The sequence below is a fragment of the Capra hircus genome, chromosome 1 (genome assembly GCF_001704415.2).
Source record: "Capra hircus breed San Clemente chromosome 1, ASM170441v1, whole genome shotgun sequence".
In the NCBI taxonomy this organism is placed as follows: domain Eukaryota; kingdom Metazoa; phylum Chordata; class Mammalia; order Artiodactyla; family Bovidae; genus Capra; species Capra hircus.
The window spans coordinates 83,151,765-83,169,467 of NC_030808.1; the positions used below are offsets into that span (position 1 = coordinate 83,151,765).

Below are 17,703 nucleotides of genomic sequence, written 5' to 3' on the forward strand. Positions count from 1 at the left end.
AACATGCCAGGGACAGATGAACTGCCAAATTAATTTTATCAACAAAAAGGGGTCTAAGGGTGATCCTTGGTAATAAGAAAAATGACTGAATACATTTAGAAAACACAAAAAGAAATGTTCCATATAGCGGGAAGCTGGAAGGAAGAAGGGAGAGATATTAGTGACACAGTCTATTCCAAGACTCAAAAATACCTGAATACCAAATCATTGCACCAAAATAATGAATTCAAATAGAGATATGAGACTTTAAGCCCTAAAGAGACAAAATGATTCTTTAGTGTGTAGGATACGACAGTACTAAACTCAATGTATTAAAAGAGGGGATTGATTAGCCCTATATACAATAAGTAAATGAATGAACAAATGAATGAAAGAGTAAGTAATCACAGAGGTAAACATTTTCTGTGTCCATTCAAGTAACTTGTCTAAAGGAAAGGAGAAGCTTAGCTAAGCTAACTTGAACATTACTGGTTCTTTGGTAAGAATATTTTATGGTGGCTGAGACTTCCTCACACTATACTAGCTGGGAAGAGTCTGGTTCTAAAGGTCTACTAGGTCTCTTTGTCTAGATTCCAAACAACCTTTGAAAACGTTGGCTTCCCAACTGGTAAGTTGCCCACAGTAAGAGAATATGCTGGCTGCATTGACTTAAAATATCTTTTGACAGTTCCATTTGAACCATTCCATTTTTTGGAACAGTTGACAGTTCCATTTCTTATTGCAAATACATATATATAAACTAAAAGATAAATGAATTAATCAGTCCCTCATGATTAATGTTAAGTCTGTCCCTGATAGTCTGATCTTACTGTATCCAAAAAACAAAAGTTCCTGAGCCTAGAGGAATCACTGGGTATGGTTCATCAATATAAATGTATATAAATGACCCCATAAAGAGGCTTATGACAGCCATAAACCATACGGCTTTCTAAACTTAATGAGGACAGTTTCAACTTGTGTGGTAAGGCTTTCCACCTGAAACTGGAATAGGCAAAATGGGTTCTATAAGGAAACAGTTGTACCAATTGAAAGATTCAAATATTTACTCTTAAAAACAAGCAATTATTTAAGAATTTATTATCAGGAACTACAGGTATGCTTATATAGTCACAAAGATATTTATCTCACTTACTGGTAAAAAATCAGGAAGAGTTTCAATGTGGGTGAGATGGTTATGGTACTATAGATTTCATGTCATGAAAATGTTTACCATATATTAAATGATAACAGCAGACTCCGATATGAAATAGATTACAACTATGTTAAAGAAATAATAAATTCTTAGAGAATAAAAGGGAAGAATAAAGCCGAATGCTACAGTGTTACCTCCTAGGCAGAAACATGGATGTTATTTTTTGTTGTCTCCAATGAACACAAATTACTCCATCCCTTCCTCTTGCCTCAAGTTAAGAAAGAACAAAGGAGAAAACCCACACTTTACTATTAATAGCCACTATCAGCTTGTCTGCTGTCACATATGGGACAAGAATTTCAGCTATCAATTTTCTGCTACATGATCCTACTCCAAGGCCACAGGTAACTCTCCAGAGAAGGCTGTCTGGATCAGAGATTATCTTTCCACAAGAAAGGGAGACATTCAGTGTCTCTGGACTGACCTTGTAATATAGAAACCAAATCCCATGAATGGTCCTATTTAACCAGACTAGTGAGAGAGAATAATGAAAATATGCAGAGAAAAGCAGAGGCAAGAGGTAGAGATAGGGCATGGCTAGATTTCTGATGGATTTTCAGTAGCCTGTTCCAGTCTTCTTGTAAATCCGTTGACCTTCTGCCCTTGGGTTCTACAAGATAACGCCTTCTATACCCTTTTAAAACATCTCTCTCCCTTCTATGCTAATGCTGGTTTCAATCACTTCCAGTCAGAATTCTGATACACTAGAGTCCAATGAAGTGGAGAAAAAAACAACCTATAAATGGTTTTCAAACTTGGAAAACCTCAAACTTTCACATGAAAGAAATGCGAATCAAGATTATGGGACACATGCTCATTATTAGAGAAACGCAAATCAAAACTACAATGAGATATCACCTCACACTGACGGAATGGTTATCCTCAAAACATTTACAAACAAGAAATGCTGGAGAGGGTCTGGAGAGAAGGGAACCCTCCTACACCGATGGCGGAAATGTAAATTTGTACAGCCACTATGGAAAACAATATGGAGGTTCCTTAAAAAACTAAAAATAGAGCTACTATATGATCTTGCAATCCCACTCCTGGGCATATATCCAGAGAAAAACATGATCTGAAGAATACAACCAACCCAATGCTCATTATATAGTAACTAATTATTAGACAAGAGTAGTAGGAAGTATTAGAAGAAATAACAATTAACAACATTGTTAATCGACTATATCCCAATACAAAATATATATCCCAATACAAAATAAAGTTTAAAGTTTGAACAAAAAAAATTATGGAATACAAATTTTCACTTTTCCAGAGTAGCAAAAATTTACAAAAACTATTAAAATACTGTATAAGGAAAGGAGTGAAGAAATGCGGATTTTCATATTTTTGGAAAAGTATAAATTGGAAGTCAATTTTTATATCTTGGCAGTTTAAAAAATGTACCTATTTTATGACTGAGTGATTTCACTTCTAGCAATTTATGCTATAATTTATCAGACATATCTATAAGAGTATTCACTGAGCACTGTTTGCAATGGAAAAAAAATCTAGAAACAACTTAAATGTACATCATTAAGAGAGGGATTAAATAATTTATGGTATCCATAAATGTGATACTATACAACTCTTAAAAAAGAGTGAATTTGAAATTTTCCATAATGAAGAGTTAAAAAAAAAAAAGGAACAAAGACCTATATGTGTTGATATATAAGAAACTCCAAGATATTTTTAGGAGATAAAAATAAGGTATACTACCATCTGTATAAAAAATAGTAAGGACACGTGTACCCAGAGACAGACACACACACACTTCTGTATACAAAGAATATTTTTTAAAAAGTGAAAAAACTGGGAACCCTTTGGGGATGAAAGGGTTATATATATATATACTGATATATCAAGGGTCAGGTAGAGGAAGACTTTGACATTACACAGTACTTTAATATAAAAATGCATTCAAAATAACAATGAACTAACATGTATAAAAATGGTAGACCATGAATCCAATATAGCAGATATCACTTAAGAGAAACAGAAACTCAGAACATTGAATTCTAAAATAGTATTTCTTAAAGAAAAACTTAACCTTGGTATTCTCGTTGATTTATTCAATAAAAACTTGAACCCTGTCCTCATTATGGCAATAGGTTCCTATTTTCATTATATAGTAACTGCTTATTAGACAAGAGTAGTAGGAAGTATTAGAAGAAACAAGTACTTAATTAACCTATTCCAAACTCAAAATGATGAACTTATTAGATCATAGCTATCTCTATTGTTTAATGGAGTGTTGCAGATTTTTTCCATAGATATGAACAGTTTATACTTAAACCACTTGATAGCAAGCATTTATGTCTCTCAAACTATAGTTCCTATTCTGTAAAAGTATAGCGCAAATTTTAACTGTATTTTGATTACTCATGAAACTAGCAATAATTTTTATTAAGCATTTTTGTGTCCAACACTAGGCTATGCCTTTTTCACACAGTAGTTCTAATCCTCACAACAGTCCTACAGGGTAGATGGTATTATGCTTATTTTACAGTTGAGGAAGCTGACACATAGAGAAATTAAAGTGCTTGGCCCAATGTCACAGAATTAACTAGTTATGCAGAGGTAGGTTGTAGTTCAGGTCTCTCTGATTCTGAAGCCAGTACCCTTAACACGTCATGAAGCTTGCACTAGATGTTAACTAAAAACTTATTATACCTAAGTATAAAAATTTAAAGTTGCATAACATATATTAATAAAAACAACTATTCTTAAGCTTTTTACTTCTGTGATAGGTCTCCACTACTTTTTCTTTACGGACACAGGGTTTACAACTGGCAATACTGATTAGCAAAGCTTTTACTGTCTTATGTTCTATGTCCTCTGTCTAGAAAACTGCCATCACACTCTTTTTTTCATTAAAAAAATTTTTTCACACTCTGTTTTTAATACAGTGTATCTTGGGGTTTTCTCTGTCATTTAAGAGACACATGGGTATATACAGGTGTCACTGTCCAGTATGGCTTGAGCTCTGGAGAATATCTGGCACACAATAAACACTAAAGAAATATTGGATCCTGTGAGAGTATAACCTAACTATACAGTGGTGGGTTTGGACTGTCATCGCTCTAATCAAGAGCTAATCTTTATATCACTAATGGTAAAACAACCAGTTATGCTGTCTTTCTCCTAATGTACATACATTACCTAGAATGAATTCTAGCAAAAAAGTATTAACTATTCACCATCGAGCTGAAGCTAACTTTCAGTTTCCAGGAAACAGCTAAATGCAGCTAAGTGATATCACAAGGAAGTGACCAGACTAATACACATCGCGGAGTACTTTTCTGGACAACTTGCCCATGAACGAGTAAGATTCATGAAAAAGAATGAATGCTTTGGAATAAGAGACTTCATGGAAATAAACAGATGCAATGATCCTGTACTAGTCCTGGACTGGATTCAAGTTCATTAAAAAACAGCTTGGAAAAGACTGGGGGAACATGAATATGGACTGGTATTAAATATTATAAAAGAATTATTCTTAACTGTGAGATTTATTTTACCTATGTTATTGTTTTAAAGATGCATCTTCAAATATATATAAATGTATAACTATACATATTATTTAAAAAAAAAAACATTGGCTGAATGATGGAATAAATGAATGAATGAATGAAAAAGCCTGGGGTAGAGATATAGTTTTCATAGTCAACAGTAAGCATGTTAATCAAAACCATGAGAATAGATGTGATCATCTAGGAAACTATCAAGGCAAGACAACGAGATGTGAACCAAGAGAATATCAACATTTCAAACAATAGACAAAGAACTATCAAACTGAAAAAGAGTACTGAAGAAGAGGACCATGAGGGAAATTGTACTCCTGAAGCTATCAGAAGAGAGTTTCAAGAAGGGTTTAAGCTATTAAAAATGTCAGATCTGAAAGAGAGATCAAGGTGAATAAAGACTGACATGAGGCTAACAAAGAACAAATAGATGACCTGACTGAGAGGAGTTTCAGTAGAGTGACTGGAGAAGTCAGAATGAGCTATAGTTGAAGAAGTGGAGATGTCACTTCTCTTACAGAGAAGTTTGTAGTTTCTCAGAAAGATGAGAACCTCTACAAAGAACACATATTGTTCAGATAGGGAAATTCCTAGTAATTAGCACTAACATGTAGTAACAGATAAGTGGAGGACAGAATATAAAGGACAAGTGATAGCAGAGTTGTACAATAAAGCATTCCTTTTTAGAGTTCTCACGTAATTCATAATATAAAATTTATATAAAATAAATATCTGCTATTATACTAGTCTGAAAATTCAATATAACTACAGCTTGATTTTTTTTCTACTAGTCTCCTAGAGAAAAGTGGTATCATAATCTTATATATACAGATGTGTTTCACTGTATGAAATGGATTGGTTCCCTTAAAAATAGGATGTAAAACTGTATTTTTGTAAATTCAATAAGAAAATCAGAAAATTCTCTAATTATAACCTGATTTTAATTACCTTTAGGCTGCACTCTGATTTCATTCTGGTTATATCTTTGTAAGTAATTTTAATATAACCATGTTTGACCCCAAACCATTCTGTCTGCCACAAGAGATTCTGTTTGGAAAAATGTACGACTCTCCCCTTGGAGAGATACAGTTTGTCCAGAAAAGTTCTGGAACAGCCCAAAAGCTGTTTAGTTTTCCTAATTAATACATTTAAGAACTCTGGTCTTTCACATTCTTAAGCTCAGCTGAAGTCTCTTAACAGTCCTAAAAACAACTTTTAAAAAATCAGTATATTTTATAGAATAAAATTTTAGTTTTCTAAAAACTAGTTAAAAGACTTTGTTAAAAGACTAGGAGTAAAATATTTTATATTTGTTTCTTATAAAACAATTACTTTTAAGTAAAGTAATTCAGCTTTTCTTCAGCTGACTGAAGAAAAAATGCACTCTAAACCTAATATACAAAGAAATATTACATTAATTTTTGTAATAATAGTTACTCAATGTTGTATCCCATTTGTAAAAAAGTTCAGACTGTCAAGTACTGGAAGTTCTCTTAAAGTGGGTCACACTAACACTACCCTATAGCCATAATTCTTAAAGCACTTCCTATGTACCACGTTCTATGCTGAGTACCTTAAGACTATTGCATTTAATAATTTCAACAGCAAAACCTGTGAAATAAGCACTATTTATCATGAATCTCATTTTACTTACGAGGAAACAGATCAAATCTTGTTATATCCAAACTCGTGTAGATTTTAAAGACAGGTCATAATATGCTGAATTATAATTAAAAACATGAGATCTCACAACATGCTGAATTTTAATCACATTCCAAAACACTGATAATCAAAATTAATGCTAAAAATATGGTTTAAGAGCTATGCTATAATAGATTTATAGGCACAGTGAAGATAGTATGGGAAAATAAATACCAGTCTCATAACAATGTGAATATGTTAGCACTATTAAACAATAAAAAAATGGTTAGGATGGCAAATTTTATGTTATGTATTTTATATCACACACATAAAAAAGTCAGCTTTATTACAAAAATATTTAAGATTCTTTACTATGTCTCACACAGCCAATTTTTGCTTATTCACCGTAAAATGTTTAATACTATTCCTTCCATTCTTAAGGCACAGAGATTATTTTTCCACAGTTTATGAATTAAAATCTACAGGTGTTTTAAATGGGTCTTCCCTGATAGCTCAGTTGGTAAACAATCCTCCTGCAATGCAGGAGACCCCGGTTTGATTCCTGGGTTGGGAAGACCCCCTGGAGAAGGCATAGGTGACCCACTCCAGTATTCTCGGGCTTCCCTTGTGGCCCAGCTGTAAAGAATCCTGCTGCAATGCGGGAGACCTGGGTTTGATCCCTGGGTTGGGAAGATACCCTGGAGGAGGGCATGGCAACTCACTCCTGTATTCTGGCCTGGAGGATTCCATGGGCTGTATAGTATATGGGGTTGCAAAGAGTCGGACACAATTGAGTGACTTTCACTTTCAAATAGAGTTTTAAATATAGTAACTGTGGCAATGAGAAAAGATCTGAAACCTTGATTTTACATCTGAGAATCCCCTCAATGTGTATCAACTTACTTGATCTCTATATTTCATGTTGTCTGTTAGGAAAAAGGTTAGTCTGTGAATACACAAATTGTTTTTTATAAGCAGAAGCAGTCCAACAAACTCTAACACAGTCTTTAGTTACTTAACATCCAAAGATCTTTTGGGAAAACATGGAATAAATTTGGTACCCTATAAAGGTTAAGAAAAATTAACCTTTTTAAGATAGGTTAAGAAGATATAGTCTGAAACATGCTAGCTGCAAATACCCTTTGCAATACTGTCTCATAGCTCAGAACAACAATAATGAAAAGTGCTACTGGTGAATCTAGTCTTCATTGGGAGAAATTCTAATGAGTCATAATCCAAAACAAATCTAAAATTACATAAATCCACAAGTAGATGATACATATAAATGACTACATAGAGATTACACTCAGGAAGCTTAAAAATATTTTAAAAAAACAAAAACTTTTGCTAATTATGTTGTAGTTAATACGCATCAGTCTTACCTGCGCGGCCTAGTCCTTGGAGACATCATTTCATTCCCAAGTATGTGGTACCGTCTTGCTTCATGCAACAATTGATAGCACTCAGGAGAATTCTGGATCAACTGGTCCACCTCAACTGTTTGAACAAAGTAGTTGGGATGCAACAGAGGGAGTCTCACATGAGTCAGGAGCTCATGTAACAGTGGTCTTCTCAGATCAACAGCGCGATAGACCCAACGCATGACGGCTTCAAAAACCATCTCCTCCTTGCCAATAACCAGTTCATCACTACAAATATAATCAATCAGTTCATCTTTGTCAAGTTCAAGAAATTCTTCATGCTGGGACACATCCTCAAAAGTCTGTAATGCAAAATTCTTGCATTTTGTAAAGAGTGTTTTGAGGGAATGGGTATCAGCAAAGCGCTGGATTCCTAAGCAATTACAAGGATCAAGTTGCTCCTCCAAGAACTTGGCACATGCATCACGGAGAACACTAATCTGAAAAAGGCTTGACGTTTCAAAGAGATACTGTACATTCTCTGTAGTGATCTTCACTTTTCCAGTATAAACATACTGTAAAAAACATTCCATAGCTTCAGCTAAAATACCATTGATCTCAACCAACATTTCTCGGCTTTCCCTGTGGTCATTACAGAACATAGCTCTGAAGTAGCTACTGCAGGCTGAGAGAACAGCTCTATGGCAAGGAAATTCTTTTCCTTCCACACAAATGATAACATCTGTGAATAAACGACTATCTCGAAATTCATTAAATATCTGGAGGATGTTTTCAGCATGGGATGATCCTGAAGAGAAGTCAAAAAACTCACGGCCTGTCAGAGATTTAGGGTCCATTTCAAAAACTTTACGCTTTGTTGCTGGTGAATCACGCACCCCGAGATCCTCTCTGTTTAGTCTTCGTCCCAATATTAGTACCATTGTTACATCAGTTGACTATATAATTGTTGAGAAATAACTGTTACAGATTTTCTTTATGTGGCTAAAAGTAAAAAAATTAAAACATTTCAATATGTAAAAAGTTTTAGTACTCCAATTACATAATTTCATTTTGATGTAAACACTACAATAAAATTACATAATCTATTTCATACAGGGTATAGAGCACTATCTCATTTTGATAAAGATTGATAAAAATTTATACAATGAAAACATTAGGGGCAATTTGCAATAGTATTCCTTAAACCCCCTAATTGAAAGCATACTACGTACTTTGTCAATTACTAATATATTACCTTCTGTTTCCCTTTTACAAACTGGGTTTCATCTACTGAAGGCAGAGCTATGTCAGAATGCTGTACGACACAGAACTTGACTACATTCAAATCTTAATACAGATACTTATTATTTTAATATAGTGCTGCTACAGAAAAATTCAGCTATATCTATCAATGGCCTTTAAGAACAGGTATGCTATTTGACCATTAAGTTCCTTTCTAGCAATCTACTGTAAGGAAATAATCAAGATTATATGGGAAGAGTTACCTACAGATGTTCATTGCTGTATTAATAGAAAATACTTGAATCAGTGCATTAGGCATAGAAAAAAGGAGGTACATATATTTAAATGCTAAGTGAGATATGTTCTGTCTTTATTTCCCCCCAAATTCACACTACAATGATACAGTACTGTATTTCTGTATTTTTAAAAATATGTTATTTATGCCCTGCTCCCTTTCCCTAATAAGAAACAACCTCAAGTCTCCCTCAGAAATGCTATGAATAGATAACTGATGGGTTGAGGCACTGGACTACATCTATCAACTGGCTTAAATTTTTATTTTTAAGGCGGTCCTTTTACTCTCTTTTCACTTCTCAGTAAGCTGCCATGTGATCCAAAATGTACTTGTAATTGGTTTCTGCCTCCATACATTTTTGTTTCCTCAAAGTTTAAATGAAAATATGTTCAGAATGCAAAACAACGTGCCCCAAGTACTAAGAATTTCCCTTTTGGCTAAAACGGACAAGAAAGAAACATAAATGAAAACATGCTCTGCTTTCTATATCCAATAATTTTACTGCATCTTGTTTGTTTGGTATCTTATAGTATGTGTATCTGATAAGTTTGGGGATAGCATATTGAGTGAGTAGTGTTAATAAAAGTCTTAAAATTTTATATGAGTTAATGGTCTTTTTATGTTACTTTCAGCTTCTTAATTCCCATGGTTATTTTCCTTGATAGATGACTGCCAAGAGGTCTTCCACTGCTTTACCAGAAAACACGAACAGCTATAAAATCGCTTGTTATTAAAAGCATTCAACAGCAACAAGACATCTGTCTACTGCTTTGTATGGAAAAGAGACTATCTCATAGATCCGGGCTGTTTCCTTTCAAGCAATTTTTTCCTGGCTTTTTGGGCAGCCTCACTTTCTCTAGACTTTCTGAGAACTTTTCCATGAACTAGTCTATAACACCATAAAATATAAACTCTTTGTATGATGACAGACTAAATGATTTGCACAAGAATGTCTTAGGAATATGAGAAACATTTCAGAGCATCTTTTCGGCTTCCAGGTATAATTCAGTAGATTTTATTTTCCCATTTTACACAAAGTATTTTAACTAGTAAAGACAAGTTTAACCACATTTCAAAATACAGTATCTAGTATAGGTTTAAGATTTACCATAAGTGAAGTAATATATAAGCAAACTAAACATAAAATTAGACTGAGTTCTTCTAAAAAATTAGCAGATATCAAAGCATTGTTATTCCCATCACTAAAAAGTACCAAATAAGTAGGCATCTCTGGACAAAACAAGAGGAAAATGCTTGTCCCAAAGAAATGTAATGATGGAAAATAATACCTACGTAATTTAGTGGATGCAAGAGTGACTGGACTCTCAATGACTGACTGCCAAAGTCACACGATTTGTCTAGAAAAGCTAGTATCCTTTTCTTTCTCTCCCTCATCTTCTTCAGGAGCTTTACTTCTAGAGCTACAGTCTCACTTGAAAGGAAAATTTTTAAGATAGATTCTTCTGGTTAAGGGTATTCTAGAGTTTACTTCCAACTGTAGAACTCATGAAATGTTGTAGACCTAGTTTCAAATTGTTAGGTAGATTTAAAAACTACCATTTAACCATTTAACATGGTTTTGGCCTATGTTCCAGAAAAATGAATGGAGATAACTTATTTTAGTGTCCCTAGGACTGGAGAAACTGCAGAAGGGAGACTAAGGAGATCTGTAAGGGTTAGAAAGGAGTGTGTCGATAGTTTATTTGGTAACAGAAATGATGTGATGCTGTCTTCCTATATGATCTTGTTCCCTGCTAGTCAGGTAGTCCAAGTGACCTCTGGTTAAAGGAAAATGATTTATATTTTCTAATAACAATGCTCAGAGTTTATAAATATTGTAATACCTTTTCAGCATTTGCTTGATCAAAGCCCCAGTTTTTCCACACCTAAAATAAACGGAGAACAGCAATATTTAAGTCAGATAAAAGTCAGATAGTAATTACTTCATGTATAATTGGCATTATTTACTAATACACTGAAAAAAGGTTTTAATAGATTTCAATTTGTGACTAGAAGTTAACTTCTGCATAAAAAACCAATCCTGAATAACAATTCCTCAAAGCGAATTAAAAATTTTACTCTATACCTAAAATAGTTTCCTTATTTATCCAATTCCTTTCTTGACAATTTTATCCTGCAGTAAGGTTTCTTGAATGAAAGATGAGTAAACAATGGTGGAGTTGAGATGATGAAACATTCCTATGGTAACTCTGCACTGGATATTTGAAGAATGTCTGATAATAATGTTTTACTTGTATCTGCAGTCATTAAATAATTCTGAGTTGGTCTATCAGTATTACTCAAGGCAAACAGTTCAGTCATTATATTTTATGTAACTATGAAATCAGTTAAGAAAATCTCAAGTGTTTTGGGAAATTCAGGAAAAAAACATTTCAATTTTTAATTGTTATCTAGATTATCCATACAGAATCATTATGCTTATCAAATAATTATCTTATATCTTTTAGTATATAAATGTGTATTTCTTGTTTCTTTGATCTTATGGACTCTAGTACCTGTAGAAATCAACCAATTCAGCACAACTCTGTGTGCATATATTGAAAAGAAAGAGAGAAATGCTTCTGAGAAAATACTGGAATCTTGAACTGTGCACAGAATACCAACGGTATTTAAATACAAGTACTTCTGGTTTCTGGCCTAGATATTTATAAATAGAACTCATAAATTCTTAACAAGATTAGGCAAATTCAAATGTTGATCTCAAAAACCAAGATACAAACTACTGATTTCTGCATGTATAAAAAAACACACATCTCTATACCTGGATTAAGCTTTGATAGTGAGGTGAATGTTATCTTGTTTCCTTATTTGCAGAAGTCAGTCTAACTGGTGTGTACTTTGATAAAGAATACGTCAACTTGGTCAAAATAGGGGTTTGTTAAGCCTTAGCTAAATAAGTATTTTTTCCCAAGAAGACAATAAAATCTTGAGCCTACTCAAGTCAATTCAAGAAACAATTCTAGAGAGCCTACCCCTCTGTCTGGCACTGGGGTGGTGAATATCAGATTCAGATCCAATTTTAGATGCTGTGGAGTAGGCTAAGATTAGAATCTAACAAGAACTCAAAGATTGATACTAAAATAGATTTAAATTCTCAGTGTTTCTCTTGCAGAAAACAAATTGTTTCTGCTAGAGTGCAAACTGGAATAGATTCTCTCATGCCTAATCTAGTCTAGAATTATACCTTAAGGAGTAGAAGGGCAAGGCAATTGACCTGGGCATTTTCTGGAGGGATTTTAGGTAATACTTACCAACCTAATAGTTAAGGCAGGGGACAGAGGAGGTCAGTGTACAAAGTCCAGAGGAGATATATAGTATCAGAACTGATCTTAGAATGTAGCTGTACTGCAATCAAGCTTATTTTTCCTTTAGAATGAGGAACCCTATACAAAGAATGAAGTTACTATCAGCCTTAAAATAGTATAGATTAGTGAGGGGCTTACAAAGACTAATAAATTCCAGATGGCAAAGGAAACCAACAGTTTTGACTAACATGTTCCAACAACCTGTGGTAATGAACTGCCACTAGCTACATGCTATGCTCCACACTGCTCCCATTTTCTCAAACTGAACTCTAAGCGAAGAATAACACATCAAGACAGTAAAAAGACTAATGAATAAAAGGTTTATCTTTAAAGATATACAGTAGCTCAACAGAAGGAAAGCCAGAAAATGCTGTAACATATAAATTCGTTATTTAAAAATAACTAGAAAACCATATTTAACATTGAACTATCTGAAACCAAGCAATTTTTTCACCCCATTTTCTAAAACGCTGATTTATTTGAACCATTCCATTTAACGGCCACTTTAAATTTATACTCTTAAACTTTCAATTTAAAACTTTACTCTTGGAGTAGTGGTTCCCGAAACAAATTTTACAAATGCAATATTTAAAGTCCAGTCTTCAAGGTGTTATTTTCAACATTTCTATTTTTCTTATGAAACCACCAATAAAAATATTTACACACCATACAATACCAGAAACCAACAAAAGCTTTACATTTGCCTAGAATGATACCACGTTATTATCCCTTGTTTACATGAACCTCAAATAGTCAATACATTACTTTGATTAATGAGAGAGAGAAAATAAAAGGTATCCAATGATGAAAAATTTAGGAGTGCTTAAACAGTGTGTCAGACTAAACAATTATGGTTCTATAACTGAAAAAAGAATACTGTCTTCTCTCAAATCATAGAACAAAAAAATTGAACTTCTCCATTCACCATTTTTCTCCCTTGTTTTGAAACTTTTGGCTATTAATATTCCCAAACCACCAAAGGAAGAAAAAAAATTGTTGATCATCAGACATCATACCTGGTATAAAGCTATCCTACCAAACCTACTTGTCATGTAAGTTTAAATGTCTTTTGTTTCATCTTGCTAGAAACATGCTTCCTTTAGGTATTTAATGCATTGTTTTATTTTAAAATCTTAAGACCTATAGATATATAACATAGTTATGTTTTCTTTTAGCAAAAGTGTTTTTGGTTCTATTAGAATTATTTAAATCTGCAAGGACACCATCCGGTACTCTGTCACTCAAACAAGTTTGAGATCCAATCTTTTACTACATGGATGCTCTATGTACAAAAGCACTTTTATGTCAGTGATTTTTATCTACCTTGTGGTAACACAAATGATTTGCAGAAGTATGTTTTAGAAAGCACTGAGTAAAGAGCAAAGCCTAATGACTTTTAGACATCAATTTAGTAGACTTTAAGATGTGCCAAATGCTAAAAAATGGTAGCCCTTAGGTGATAAATTTAGGCAGAGTGACAAACTCTTTACTTTAAAAAAATCTAGCTTTGCTAGTGTTCTTAACAGGAGAAAGAATAAAGGTTTCAAATTGTCAACAACTGTCAAGTGGCCATATACTTACTCTGTTTCAGTCAAAACAGAAATAGAATCATATAAAATATATATGCTTATATATTTCATATACTTAGGATATACTAGAATATTTTATTTATTACATTTTTATACAGTTTATACCTAAATATTTATTGAAAAAGGATGTCCCAAATTCCTAGGTAAGAAAAAAGTATATACAAAAATAACTGCAGTCCCTCATTTAATAAATAGTATTTTTTGTTTTTCACAGGCTTGACCTTTGGGTTTTAAGTAAATGGCAGAAAAAACAAGGAAGCTAAAACAATGTTTTTTGAAAAGGCATTACATAGTTTTAGCAACTTGGACAAAGGCCAATAACGTTTAAATTAAAGCTGATAGTAAGCTCCAACTCAGAATATTATTTCTTCTTCCTGTTTAGAGACTAAGTCACAGGCTTTGTCTGGAGAAGAAGGCTTTTGAGTGGTGGTTTTATTTTTTATACAGGTTAGAGGTTTGCATCTTGTACTTATTTAGAAATGTTAAATGCCTTCAATGCATAAGCGATGAGGCAGTTCAGGATCACAGAGGCTGCTCCTTTTGGTGTAGTCATTCCAACTTGAATTTTAAAAATAAATTAAGAACGCATAACCAAGGAGAACTATTCAAATGCAATTCTTTCTTCACCCAGGGAGCTCAATCTACTTTCTACAGAAATGTACTTTCTTGGGTGAATTCCTACAGATTTATAAGAAAAAAAAAACCCTGATAAAACCCTAGTATCCTATTAAATCAGATTAGGAAAACCGCATCTTCAACACACTGTGGCTAAAACAATTGTTTTTGTAGATTTTATAACTGTCATCATGTAAGAGTGAGCTATGATGTTTGTTTCCGCAAACAACTCATCTAAACACGGATACAGAATTCACTTTCTGGAGGGGGTGGAGGGAAGATATCATCAAGCTATCTTTTTTTCAAATTTTAAACTCTCTATTTTGTATTGGGGTACAGACGATTGACATAAAGTTGTGGTAGTTTCAGGTGAACAGAGAAAGGACTCAGCCATACAAAGCTATCTTTTAAAAAAACCAGAATTCTAATTTCACATTTTAGGTGACAGGAGGCAGATTTTTAATCTATTTCCCGTACTTAACAAAAACCAGCCTCGCTAGTGGGCCTAAACGGTCTTAGCTGCAAACACTAAGACACGATCTTTAAAAAGCTATTCAAGAGAGCAAATGATTAATCATTAAACTCCACTAAAATTAACTGAAGAAGAGTTAATCTGCCTTAGGGGCAGACTGTGAGGCACTCTAAAACGTGGGGTTAGGGTGCTGTGAAAGTCGTTCAGCCGTGCTGGACTCTTTGAGACCCCATGGACTGTAGCCTGCCAGGCCTCAGGCCTGAATACTGGAATGGGCAGCCGGTCCCTTCTCCAGGGGATCTTCCCAACCCAAGAATCGAATCCAGGTCTCCCGCGTTGCAGGCGGATTCCTTACGGTCTGAGCCACCAGGGAAGCGCCATTTACACCTAGTTTGCAGAACAGGGAAACACTAATTCGCCTGAGGGCTCTTTCCACCATCTGGGCAGACTAGGGGACCGAGTTAAAGGTTAATTATCCCGTCCTCCGCGGGCCCCAAAACTGCCTACAAGCTCAGACAGAAGCCGGGGCGGCCACCCAACGACGGCGGGGCAGCTGGTGCTCGCGCCAGTAGGCTCGGGCGCGGAACCGCGCGCCGCCGGCGGCTCCGCTCGGGCCTCAGCTGCCGAAGAAACGCGCGCGCTCCCGCGTGTCCTCCAGATCACCTTCAGCGGGGCGGGGAATAACGGCCTGGGCACGTCCACCCAGCGACAAGACACCCGCCAATAAACACACGGAAGCCGCCCCGTCGTCCCGCCCTCAAGCACCCGCAGGGCCCCAATCCTCGCGGCCTTAACAGTCTGCCCCAGAGTCCAGAGCCTGGGGGCGGGGCCGTTACGAACTAAATTAAGAAACCAAAGCCTGGAGTGGTGGGAAGGAGGCGAGGTTAGGCGGGGACTCCCGTCAGCGGCTCCCCCACTCCCCCGCCTGCCTCGGCTCCCGCGGGGCTGTCGTTCCAGGGCCCGGATCCCGGCGCGGGCCTCGCGGCAAGCAGTGGTAAACAAAGGCTCCCGGGCCGTGGGGGCGGGGGTAACGGTCAGGTGACGGCGCCGAGCACGTTTCGCAACCGCTTTAATAGGACTTCTCTGGCCCCCAGCCCTGGGACCCACCTTGACCCCGTCAGTCCTCCCAGTCTGGAACAAACTGTCGCCCCCACCAAACGCGAAGTCTTGATTTCAGAATCTGCATTCTCAGCGCTTCCTTCGGTTAAAGAAGAGCAGCGCTCCGTTCGAAGCCCATCCTCAACATGCGAGACCCCTCTCCCCCGGTCCTGTCCGCCAGCTGCTCCTAGTCCCGCAGGCGGCGGGGTGACTGACCCGCACCTGCTACCCCCCGCCCCAGAGGCCATGCCCCTCCCAACCCGCCCCCGGCGGGCGCGCCAGCAGCGTCGCGGTTCCGGGGCGGTAATGCCAGCCTTTCAGTGCCCTTCCTTTCAGAATGTCGTTACGGAACCGGGGCTGACGACCCCCAGGAGATTCCCAGAGAGCCCCCCCCCCGCCCTCGCCCCAGACAAGGGCCCTGCAGTCCCAGCCGCGATCTCTCTTCAGACCCTCCTTCTCTGGCTTCGAGAGGCCGGCGGCCGTTGGCTTCCCTCCTGCAGACACCCCCGTAGGCATGACCTGGGCCGTCCCTTCGCCCCCGGCTCTGGCCGGTTCCTCGCCTTTCGGTCAGTCCCGGATCTGTCATCCCCGGGTACCTCTCGGCGAAGGCTGGAAGAGGCCAGCAGCAGTGGCCAACAGCGGCGGCCCCCGCGGTCCCTTAGCAGCCGGCGGCGCAGCACCCTCTCCAACGCCGGCGTCTCCTGGAGCCACCAGCCCTTCCACAGCTCACAACAAAGGAAACATGTGACCGCCCGGGCCAAAACACTGAGCGTCACGCACCTCTGGCCAATCCGAGGGGGCGCCCCCGTCCCGGAGCACCCTGGGAGTTGTAGTCCCCATTCCGGGGTGGCCGCTCGGCTGCTAGGATTTCCTACTATAGTTCGGGTGTCGGGTACGAGGCTTAACAAGATCCGATCCAAGGGCTGCTGATTCAGAAACAGTTTTAGGTAGATATAGGTAAGGGAAATACATACGTCTTAGGAGACTTGTGGGAAACTCAGTCAGGTGTTTATTGCCACGTCCCAAGGCAAAAGCTCATAACCAAAAATGTTCAGAACCCTAAATTTTGAGGGACTAGGCTCAGAGATCTTTTCATTTCACTCTTTGGTATACAATCGGGAAATATGAAGACCTGAGAAGTGAAAGGGACTAGAACCCCCGTAGCTAGACATAGCAGGGAAACCAGATTTCTCTTTAAATCTGTTACTGGCCCCTGTGTCATCCTGGGAGGTTGTTGTTTAGTCTTTAAGTTATGTTTGACTCTGCGACCTCATGGACAGCAGCATCCCAGGCTTTGTCCTCCACTATCTCTCCCGAGTTTGCTCAAATTCATGTCCATTGAGGTGGTGAT

At 37.1% G+C, this 17,703-nt stretch overlaps 1 protein-coding gene across 4 annotated transcripts in view; it reads right to left on the reverse strand.

Moving 5' to 3' along the window:
• The window catches only part of KLHL24 (kelch like family member 24), a 36,618-nt gene extending 19,559 nt beyond the window's left edge, over positions 1–17,059 (reverse strand). The window contains exons 1-4 of one of the 4 annotated variants that reach the window (XM_018047441.1): positions 16,949–17,059; positions 12,525–12,656; positions 11,097–11,138; positions 7,737–8,717 (exon numbers count right to left, since the gene is read on the reverse strand). In XM_018047441.1, coding sequence (XP_017902930.1) covers positions 7,737–8,656 — 920 coding nt within the window. In that variant the 5' untranslated portion in view covers positions 8,657–8,717; positions 11,097–11,138; positions 12,525–12,656; positions 16,949–17,059. Of the gene's footprint in view, positions 1–7,736; positions 8,718–11,096; positions 11,139–12,524; positions 16,146–16,361; positions 16,494–16,948 lie in introns of those variants that run through there. The other 3 variants (XM_018047438.1, XM_018047428.1, XM_018047435.1) reach the window with 3 other exon arrangements.